The 11,897-nt window shown below is 36.8% G+C and overlaps 2 protein-coding genes across 2 annotated transcripts; one reads left to right on the top strand and one right to left on the bottom strand.

The window, feature by feature from the left end:
• Positions 1–1,970: 1,970 nt before the first annotated feature.
• Positions 1,971–2,761, bottom strand: LOC103930090 (auxin-responsive protein SAUR50-like). The gene has a single exon (XM_009339381.3). It carries the CDS (start codon positions 2,614–2,616, stop codon positions 2,299–2,301), a length of 318 nt encoding a protein of 105 aa, XP_009337656.1. The 5' UTR covers positions 2,617–2,761; the 3' UTR covers positions 1,971–2,298.
• A 37-nt stretch (positions 2,762–2,798) lies between these two features.
• Positions 2,799–4,369, top strand: LOC125479181. Its single transcript, XM_048588255.1, has 2 exons — positions 2,799–3,031; positions 3,559–4,369. Exons 1-2 carry the CDS (start codon positions 2,799–2,801, stop codon positions 3,809–3,811), a joined length of 486 nt encoding a protein of 161 aa, XP_048444212.1. The 3' UTR covers positions 3,812–4,369.
• The last annotated feature ends 7,528 nt before the right edge of the window (positions 4,370–11,897 follow it).

Genomic DNA, 11,897 nt, shown 5'->3' on the forward strand with positions numbered 1-11,897 from the left:
TTAAGCGTATCCTTGTAAGAACTAATGTTATCGTTAGTATTAAAAAACTTTCAAGGCATTTTAAAGATGAAAGCAAAAAATTTTAGGTTTCAATTTTCAACGACTAGAAAAAGTGAGTTTGTATCAAAAGGCACAAAGCTCAGACACCGACGACTGGGTGTGTGCCGATGCTCTCTCGCATGTACGGTACCATTTGAGTACACTGCAATATCCAATGTGTTGAAATTACCATTCTAGACTAAAGAAGTCCACAATAAAATTGCTCTCTTGCATGTACGAGAGAGCAACTGTCAAGGCACGAGCATATTGTCATGAAAGTGTTTTGTATTATGTAAGTTATTTTCTTAAAATCAGTGACGAATTCAGAATTTGAACATTAGAGAATTTATGTTAAGTTTTTTAACAAAAAAAGATCGCGAAATATGAAATTTTTTTTTTCCAATTTATTCACCATGCATTTCATCGAACACTTGTGAGCTTGTTGTCGTTAGCTGAACCATATTATGCACTTGTTAACACATATCAACGTATGCTGAAACAATCTAATGAGTGTTATCTAGAGACATTGTCGAGTACTCTCGATGAAACCTGACGAGCTCTGTTCGAAGTATGTTTAGCATTACGTTAAATACTAAGTAGATCCATACTAAACATTCAAAGGATCATCGAAAGAACTTCTCATATGTATTTAACAAATGTTGAGTGTCCTAATGTACATCCGCTACCGCTTACAACAAATGGAATGGAAAGAAGCAGCTCATCTAAAGACGATGATAGTGATGGTAATAATAATGATGAAAAATATCATATCTTCTTTAAGTTTCCTGGTCCAAGATCTAACAGTTGCTATGAAATCATTGTTTGAGAATGCCAAATGAGTCTGAAATCTGAACCATCAAATTGGTGGGTCTGCAATTTATAGGGTTCATCATTACTACTTTTGAACCGAACTCATCAAAATATTCCAAGTTAATTTAACCCCAACTCCGCAGCAAAGAATTTCACCTAAATGAAAAAGTTTATGAATATCTAGCAGTTGTGATTAGTTTGTAAGAAGAAACAATCTTGACATTCGATGAGTCAAGTAGTTGAGCGATATGCACAAACTACTTATTACAAAGCATGCGTAAGAAGTTTACGCATAATTGAAGAAGAGAAATTTTTTATTATGACGAGAATATGGATGGTACATTACGTGTTTTTATAAAAATGGTGGTAAATTTTTTTTTTTTTAAATTATTATCTTTTTAACATACATATCTCATTATTTGTATAATGACACGTGATGTACTATTCCGTGAGTCAATTATACTGAAAAATCACTCGCTTATAAGAAGAAATGTGTTCTTACGCTCGAGGAGCCAAGTATTTTTATTGAAAAAAAATGAGCAGTAACGTTAAGATTTGTATTCAGATGACTGAAAAATTGCTTGCAAAATATTTGTAAACAGAGCATCCCATGAAGCTGCGGGCTGTCCGTTAAAAATCTGTGCTGGTATTAACAGTTTTAACGGATAAAACTGTTTAAGTTAACCAGAGTCAGACAGAGCTGGACAAGATACGAAAAATATAGCACGCGCAGCAGACAAAATTCTAGAAACCAAGAGCAGCTGAAACAAGAAAAAAGGTGATGGAAGGTTTTTCAATGTGATCGGTACACGAAGTGGTATATTAGAAGAAAAATTCTCTTCCCTTCTAATCATTCTTCCATTTCTTTCTTTTTTATTTGAACGGTTACGGTTTAATCATGTCAACATCTTATATTAATTTTTTTATAAAAACAATAAGACAAAAAATAATATGTGAAATGAGGAGAGGAAAATGGATGAGACTAAGAAGGAAGAGAATTCTTCGATATACCACGTATCACTGTATAAATTGTAGAATATATGTTAAAAAATTAATAACTTAAAAAAAAATAATTTCCACCATTCCTATAAATTCTCATTACAATTAAAAATTTCTAAAGGTGACAAACTCAAATTTAATATTAATATTAATATTAATTACTTCTCATCTTCTCCCACAGGGTACATTTTGGTGGACGACAACCACCGCACCGCCGCCGTGAGTAAAGCCTCACACTATATCAGATTTACAATTTCAAACCCAGATAATATTATCTCCATGGGTTCAATTTCTAGGGTTTAATCTTGGGTCAGAGTCAAATTTGTAAGACAACAACCCCAAAAAATAAAGGAGAAAACTTGAAAAAACAGAGAAGCAGGTCAGCAGCTTCGTCTTGCTTGTATTTTCAGCCATTTACTCCCAAAATCCAGACTTCAAAAGCGCTTTTCTTCACCGGAGCATGGAGGTTAATGTCTGAAAAGCGACTTCTTCGCAAGGAATCGTGAGACCCATGTCGTGATCGAAGCCGAACTCTTCCTCTGCTTGGTGAAGCAGGCTCTGGAACTCGGGCCGGGTGAGGAAGGAGATCGGTACGATGTATCTGCTTCGGTTTTCTCCGACATAGACGACGAAATGACCTTTTGGGACATCGAGAGGGAGGCCCTGTTCGTCGTAGTGCTGCTGCTTTTTTCCCAAGCTGGAGCACCTCTTGAGAATCTGCTTCAGGACTGCCGTTTGCGGAAGCCGGTTTGATTTTCTGATGGCCATTTTGGAGTTGATCGCTGTGTGTTTGATGAAACGCCTCAGAGTCAGAGGGGAGATTGGGTTTGTTGGGGAGTTTAGAGCCAAAGGGGAGGAGGGTAAAGGAATTGTGTGAAAGGGACGAAGGGAAGTGCAGGAGTATTTATGGTGAGAAACTGAGAGTTTAGGGGGTAGAGAGAAACAGAGTCATGTGGGGTTGTAGGGACAAAAGAGGGGGGAGAGAGAGAGAGAGAGAGAGAGAGAGAGGGTTCCTTTTGGGGGCCCGTGGTGAGCTCAAAGGACATGGAGGGAGGGGAGCCAACCCCACTGGGTTTACATACCATTGTTGCCCTCCAAAGGACAACTTGGTCCCTCTCTCCCACGAGAAATTTTTCAGGATACCGGGTGCCCAACTTGACCTGGAGTACCAAGCCAATTACAGGTAGATACGTGTCCTGCTTTCTTTTTCAATTAAAACAGTTTCTGTGGGAGGCAGATTATCTGCCTTTTTGTTTTGGATGTCTTTTCCATCTCTTCTTATTTATGCGGTTACGGTTAAGTTACGTTAATATTTTATATTTTTATTATTTTTTATCTTATTATTTATGTAAAAAAAATTAATATAAAATATTAACGTAGTTTAACCGTGATCGCACAAAATAAGAAAAATAAAAGGAAATGAGAATGACATCAAAGAGGAGGGCAGACAAGCGGCCTCCATTTCTGTGACTTCCAAATCGCTGGGTTCGATAACTGAGAAGATAATTCCCTTTAGCTTTTTGCTCGAATTTTTTAATTTTTTTTTTAGCTGGGTTTTTCACAATTTCAAACATTCATGAATTTATGCGTAGTATGATTGTTTTGGGCTTTAAGAGGAATACATGGCCGCAGATTGCAGTGACTTTTTACGAAAATGTAATTTTTTTTCCTTTAATTTCTCAACTGATTGGTGTCTCCATAAAACGGCAGTGGAAGGCCATCGGAGAAAGGACGAAACCGAGGACGGACGGGTATTCATCGTCAGCGGCAGTTTGACAGAGTTTCTCTGATTCAGATCCCGGAGCCGCCGATCGGATTGTCGCGTTCGCGTCTAGGGTGTCCAGTGACGCAGCTGAAGAGGAAGAAGCCGGCGAGGCTTTATATTCCAATGATGTCGTCGGGATTTGGGGTGGGTCCGACGATGCCATCGATGGTGGAAAGGAAAGAGGTGGTGAATGCTTAACGTTTGACTGAGGTTTTCTTGGTTTTGGATTACACGTTCATATCTATTTAAAGAAAAAAATGTTAAAAGTCAATGTGTCCATCTCTTATTGCTTGGGTACACCAGCTCTCAATCTTATGTGGAGTTCCCGGCTCCTTGAAAAATTCCTCCTCTCTCACGGAGTAGAATTCTCTTATCTTCAAATCCCTCTTTCCATCCAATTCTTTTTTGTTTGAACGGTTATGATTACATCACGTCAATGTCTGGTATTGATTTCTTTATAAGAGAGAAAAAAGAAGACAGTAAGAGAGGAAAGGAATGGAGGGAAAGTAATTTAGAGGGAAAAGAATCCATAATCCCTCTCACTTAATTGCAATAGAACATATGTGGCATATTTCTAAATATTTATCAATAATGTTATTATACAAGTGGAAAGACACTTAGAAAAAAAAAAATAAATAAATAAAACTTCCCCCCATTTAACAATTACATATGGTGTACCGTCCCATGTTTTGGTGATATTAAAAAATCTCTTCATATTATTAATGCATTTTTTACAATATTGACGCAAAATTTATCTCTGTTGGTGTACATTTACTTTGAGAAACATCCCACCAAGTTTCTACTGCTCATTTGTACTTATTTTTACTTTCTAGTGGTACTTGATTCAAATTTTGCCCATGCAAACTTAGTCCAGATATAAATCAGATGTAACAAATTATTAATATGTTATTAATAATGTGTTGATGTCACTGTCACTTACAAAATGTATCAACTTGTTATTGATGATTTTTAATAATATCCATACAAATTTTGTCTACATTGGTGTACATTCACTTTGAGAAACATCCCACCAATTTCCTAGTGCTCATTTCTTCTGTACTTATTTATTTATTTATTTGTGGTGTTTGATTCAAATTTTGGGTTTGAGATTTACTTAGGATCTTTGTGTTTGAATTCTTTGAACTAAGAGATCCATACCATTCAATTTCAATATTGCGGCCCTTATTAATCCATTACATTAACTCACTTCACAAACATTCAAAAAAATTGAACTGCACGGATTTGTTTTTCTGTTTCTTGAACAGTCCGAATCTTTCAGTCTGTGTGTTCTGGACACAAGATCCAGAGCGAATCTCATTTGAAGATTGTGTACCAAGGATAAAGGGAAAATAGTGAAATTTCCTGGAAATTAATATTGACCGTAATATGTGAGGCAATGACCAGTGTACATTGCTATCATCAGCGTAGGCTAGCTCTAGGGCTAAAGCTACTAACAACTTTATTTTTATTTTTTTGCAATTTTCATGGTCTCTGTTTTCAATCAACCCTACTCTGCTTGGACCGCTGTTTATTTCAAGTTTCAATTAGGGTTCAGAGTTTTCTTTGTCTCCTCTTTTAGGGTTGTCTGACACATTCTTCGATTTCATTGTTTCAGCTTTTGCAATCTCAATCCCTCCCCCGACTCTCCCCCAATTGACTAATCACTTTCCCCTTCCACATTGCTCTCTCACTTTTTCAATTGTTAGTCAAAGAGAAACTTGCTTACATTCGCAACAGCACTGTTCTGGTACTTCAACTCAATAAAGTATTATTGCACGAGAAAAATTAAAACATGTGACAACTTATGTAAGACAATTAGTAAGCAAATTTATAAAACGACTCAACAAGCCAGTGTAAAATTAAGATGTATCAACTTTGAGAAATATGTCCTCCATAGGAACATTATATGATCTCCAATTATGAACTTTATTCCACCCTAAAAAAAACTTTAAGTACTTTTTGGCTCGAGTGCCGGAAGATTTGACTGCATGATTTCAAGAATTTCTCATAGTTTGGGGATTTTTCAGAGTTTTATTTCTAATTTTATTTTCCTTTTGGAGGTTTGGAAGTATTTAAACCTTCTTATTCATATTATCAAATAAACTTTGAGATTCTCCCTCTAGGGTTTATGGTTGAAAATCCGTACTATCATGTTGTTTCTGCCATTAACCATGTTTGATTGAGTTGGGATACAGTCAAAGTCAACTGTCTTGCTTAAGTAGTTAAAGATATATCAATTAACTTACTAGTCATAAGGACCTCGACATAGTTTGATTGCAGTTAGCCAGTTACCGTCGTAAAAGGACGACTCAGCCCACGAACAATTCTTCGAGTCAATTGCTTCAGTGAATATACTAGGGTTTTTATGTAACGTGTGTGTGTGTATAATTATTTACCATGGAATCATTCACATTGATGTTTATATCTCAGCATCTGCATGTATGCATGTACTGAAGCTACGTACGACGCAGTTGTTGCCGGAAGCTGTGGGGTACGTGTAGGGCTGGGTCATCTTAAATGCTTGCTGGGTTTATCATTTTTCATGTTTTCATTCTATATATAAAATCATTGGCAGATGAGGTTGCTGATTTTTTTTTTCACATGCACATCGATCCACGTTTGCTTGCAGCATTTTAAACCGCTAATGAGGCCCCCAGACCCTCTCCCCCCCCCCCCCACCGGGCCACCCACCGTGCACCCGTGACCATGAATCATTCCTGCCGGGATACGTACAAGAAAATAAACTTGGACCTTGGACGTATTCTTGTTGCTTTGGTGTTTTCGTTTCATGTAAAGTTTTGTCAGAAAATCATAATCGACTGTTGAAAACCTAATAACCAAACAATAAATCTTCTTTTTTCCATTAGGCAACAAAGAAAGTAGCCAAAGTTCATGGAACATGATAGATTTGAGCGTAGCCAAGTTGGTTAGAATAATACGCTTTCCCATAATTTAAGAAGAAAAAAAAAATCATGGAAAGGGCCTGCATGTTCAGTGAAAGTGAGACTTGCTTAATAAACTAATACATATACATACATACATACATATATATATATATATAGCACTTGTTTATTGTTGATGTTTCTAGTTAATCTAACAGAATTAAATGGCTATAAACGAAAGAAGATGGCTTTGTCATTAAGATCTCCTAACTCATCGATCTATCTATTCCTATATTAATTCATATTTAGCTTTACAAATAACAACGGATAGAGAGGAAAATGGCCTGTCTCGTGGTCTGCTAGTACGTACCACCAGCAGTACATATATACAAGTTTTTTCTTAGTAAAGGATCCTGTTATACTGTAGCAAAAGGCGTCGAGAGATCTTCATAGGAACCCTGCATTTACGGTGTAAGATTTTTGTAACATGAAGCAAAACTGGGAGGATGGTGAAATGTATACATGCATGCATGGTTCATGCGATGGTTCTATACCTAAGAAACTGGTCATATGTACGTATGGCCGAGATACCAATAGGAGCAGTGTCATAATCCGATCATAAATTCAAAATTCAGTGAAAAATGGTACCACCGCTCGATTGCTGCTCATATATTGCTACCTTTGCTAGCCTGGCTGTATTAAATAATTGCATGAATTAACCCAATGATGTGGATTCAATCGGGGGGCCATTGTCCCTTCCCCGTGCACGTTCTGAGGTGTAGAAGAAGGCTGTGCTTCTCAACGATAACATTGCCCATTTAAATGCTCTTATACGGCATTTGTCCGGCAATGTGTTCCCCGTTGTACCATCATCAGTACTAGAAAGCCAGACAATTAATTAGGTGGCCATTGTACTTGGTGTGTAAGGCTTCAAGTCCTTGACCTTCTGTTTAGATTGAAAGTTTGAAACTTAGGAAGGACTACAACTAGTGAGTTAACTCGATCGAAGACTTGACAGCTTGATTGGATTTGCAGCCATTCATTGCAAAACCGCGTTCATATAGGGTTTTCCAGTATGGACTGGAGCATAGTATGCATCGGGATCCTTAGTCGTTGGATCATTAGCCATTGAGTTATTGGCTGCATATTCAGCCTCTTGATCATCTAGCTCATGCTATGGGCCAGTTCATTCTAGAATTTTCGGTTCATATAATTTCCGTACGACTCACGAGTAAAGGGTCCATTTTTATCGAAAGGTGTTATACAAATGACGAGATACGGACATCTTCACTCAAGTTTCTCCTCCATCTCCATGACGTGTTCGGGGGCATCCCTATCCGGCCGTTCATTCACCTTGTCCATGCTTTGTGTAGGTTCATATAATATCCATCATGACTCAACGAATAAATCTTCAATAAGGTTTCCCGACTACGTACTCTCACACCGGGTCAAATCAACGCGGTGCAATGGGACTAAAATGCAAGGGGTCCAATGCATTTAAAGGGGTGTAATATAAATGATGTGAACATAGCATTTTCCACACAAGTTTTTCTCCTCCAGCACATGGTGCAACAAACCCTATTTTCCAAAACTGTGTAAACGTGAGAAACTCGGTTGCATGACAACGCATATTAAAGGAGGGAAGCTAAGCTGGTATGGACTTGAAGGCTTTAAATGCAGACTTTTTGACCGGGGCCATAGGGTTTTGCAATCTTGAAAATAAGCTACCCCTTTGCAGTTTGCATGTTCTGGGGTTTAGATTGGTTTGGTAAATGGTGGATAAAAGCAGAGAAAATAAGGATATGGACCCCGTGCTTTGTCACCAAAGGCAGTCACTGACTCAAACTGTATGTACTAGTGCAAGTCCTCTTCTTTTGTGATGTAGCTAAGCTTGGGTGGAAAGTAGAACCAGAAAATGACCCAACTAGCACATGCATTTGCTCCCAAAGAGATAAAAGCACAACGCAACAAGCACTTGAAAATGTAGCCCCAAACATAACCCTAACACTTAAAACATGAAAAATTGCCAAATATGCAAAGAACTTATACCTTTATGATCACCCCCGCGCTAGTCTTTTAGGTATTGGTTATCTAATAGAGGTTTGCTAATTGGGGATCATTGTTAAGTATCCAAATTAGATGGGTATCAAAAATACTCATTGAGTACTCAACTCCTCCACTTGAACTGGTGGTTTCTTCAATTTAAAGGTCATTTTTCGGAAGGACTTGACCAAAATGATTGACGGTGGATAATCTTAAGGACCACTTCTATTGATTTTAAATCTCAAGAATCAAAGTGGGGAATTATAACAATCTCAGTGACCATTTTAATTAAAAAGCTTATATTGTGTTTTATTTTATCAAGTTTATAATGTGAGATTCTTACATTCTTCAATAGTCCCTGCATAGAATAGCCACCTAATGGGTTTCAGGTGTGGTCGGGTACGTATCGATCATTGTTGATCAAGTTCATTCAAAGCTTCATCTATGAGATTGAAAATCAATAGAAATGGTCCCTGAGATTGTCCATCATCCATTATTTTGGTCCTTCTGTTAAAAACTCCATTAAGTGTCCCGGAGCTCTTGGCCGGAAGTTTGGGCAATTTTCAAAGTTTCGTAACCCAATTGTTTCTTAACCAAATTCGACCCATAATTTATCAAAATGAAGATAGGAAAGTGTAGAACAAGATTATACCTATTTGGAAGCCCAATGGTTGTCGGAGATGGCCGAAAAATAGCCTAAAAGGTGACTGATCCGAGGGAAAACTAGAAAACTCACGAGAAACTGGGTAAACTTTAAATGTTCATAACTTCTTCAATACTTAACGAAATCGAGTGATTCAGAAAGGAAAATCATACTTCTCAATGAGACAAAGAAAATGGTCCTTTCTCAATGGCTAATTCGTCATGGTTTGGCCGGAAAACAGCTCGAAATTGGCTGTTGTGCTGTTCAAGAAAGATACCATTCTCTTCATCTCGTCGAGAAGTATGATTTTCATTTTTGAATCACTCGATTTCGTTGAATATTGAAGAAGTTATGAACGTTTAAGTTTACCTAGTTTCCAACGAATTTTCCAGTTTTTCCGTGGATCAGTCACCTTTCAGGCTATTTTTCGGTCATCTTCGGCAATCATTGGGCTTCTAAATAGGTATAATCTTATTCTACACTTTCCTATCTTCATTTTGATATATTATGGGTCGAATTTGGTTAAGAACCGATTGAGTTACGAAGCTTTGAAAATTGCTCAAACTTTCGGCCAACAGCTCCGGGACACTTAACTGAGTTTTTAACAAAATGACCAAAATAATGGATGGTGGACAGTCTCAGGGACCATTTCTATTGATTTTCAATCTAAGGGACCAAAATGATGTGTTATGCGCATCTCAGGAACCATTTTGGCTAAAAAGCCTAGAATATTATAAACTTGAGTATAAGCACAAGTCGTATTACTGCTTCTTTACATCGCCCTGGGTGATGGGTTCAAAACTCGTCATTTGAACCTTGACCCTCTAAATAGTTAAGGAAAAACAATACGTCACCTTTTCACTTGTTGATTTGTTAAATTTATTTGTGCTATTAGAATTTAAAGAAACTCAAATGAAAACTAAAATTATTTTTTTTAAACAAAAAAAAAAAAAATATTAAGTACTTTTTAGGCCTTCAATTGACTTTCGCACAGGGTTTCTGAAATCTTAAAACCTGCCACCGCCATTATCTTGTATATATATGATCAATGATGTACATAGTTCTGATGATGCAGACTGAAGAGAAAACGATCGATCATGGATTCGATTCGGACACAGAATAAAACATGTTTGAGACAACTAGGAAAAAGGTTGAGGCAGATTACTTTTAACTACCAAATGGCGTAATAAACTAGCTTAGCTAGCTATGCTACATTACATAGAATTCATTTGGAAGTGCTTTTAAAAAAGGAAAATGTTTTTGGAACCATTCTTTAGTAAAAATACAAGTAAATTCTTAAAAAGCACATGAAGTGTTTTATGCATGAAGTACATTACTAATACTTCTTGTAGAAATCTCTTTAATTAAGTGTTTTTGTTACTCAAAAATATTTTCTCTAAAAACATTTCAATCATTTTAAAAACACTTTTAAACGAGTCCATATTGTTCTATATTTCATGCTCTGCCCGAAAATTAGGGGAGAAATATATGGTTTTTATTACAAATGATCATTAATCTTTCTTCTTGTCATACTCTGCTAAAAGTTTAGGTATGATGCTTACGCGGCACGTGTGTGGGACCCACAATACCAATTACATTGTGCCAAGTGGATTCTATGAAGAATCCAACATCTGAAAAATCTTTGAGGTTTTTAAAAGCCATCACCCCCATCTCTGCCGGATTAGAGGAAAGATTTGGCCCCATTACAGCTCAGCTTCGGAACCTGGAGAAGCAAAAGTGGTTTACATGGATGTAGCTTAACCACACGTACGTGCACATGTAAATGTATTTCAGGTGGGGAAAATTTGTACATGTCAAGTTAAATATTAGTCTAAAATACTACAACATAAGTGACCCACAACATAAACAAGGACAACATTCTACATATGGAGGGATTTTTTTAGTGTAATAATATAAGTGATTGAAATAATATTTGGTGTACCGAGCCGTGTTTTCGATATACTGAAAAATTTGTGCTCCATTTGAGGGTCCAAATGTAGGATGATCATTTGTTCGTGCCGCCATATACGGTCGCTTCCATAGCCCAACTTGAAGAGATTAGACTTGGAAGCGAAATATGAAGAAATAAATTATTGGAAAGCATGAAGATTCTTGTACATCGGGCACGCCTTTGGGTTTGTTGACGGAATGTTATTTTCACGCTCTCAAATTCTCTTTATGCACTCATTTTTTTTAAATATTATTTCTCTTAATTTTTTATTTATTCAATTTTAAGAATAGAAACGAAAAGAGTAGTGCATAAAGAGAAAAGAAGAACGTAGCACAGAAAGAGAAAAGAACAGTGAAAATCAATTCTCTTTTTCAAATTAAATTTTCCTAGCTGAAGTAGATTCAGTAGCAAATAAGCAGCTACCTGTACAAGTATTGGAGATTTGAAAATTTTCATCCACCTCTCTCAAGTGAAAAGCACAACAATAGATTCTGTCATGTTATCTAAAATTGGGACGACTCACACACTGTTGCAGTATCCCAAGTCAATCAAATTACAATGGATTTTAACTTGTACGCATGGTAGTATTGAATTGGTTTGGATACTTGTGGCGTCACGTTTATAAGTAAGCTTCACTCTAATTTCTTGTCAAAAGCCCAATCTTGGAACAACCTGGGCCGATTGACGACTTATATAGAGCCCAAATAGACTATTAGGCTACAACAACAATAACAAAATCTCATATGTAACTTCGGTTCACACTAG

This window comes from the organism of the source record quoted next, unplaced genomic scaffold, assembly GCF_019419815.1.
Source record: "Pyrus x bretschneideri cultivar Hongxiangsu unplaced genomic scaffold, Pyrus_bretschneideri_v1 Contig28, whole genome shotgun sequence".
In the NCBI taxonomy this organism is placed as follows: Eukaryota; Viridiplantae; Streptophyta; class Magnoliopsida; order Rosales; family Rosaceae; genus Pyrus; species Pyrus x bretschneideri.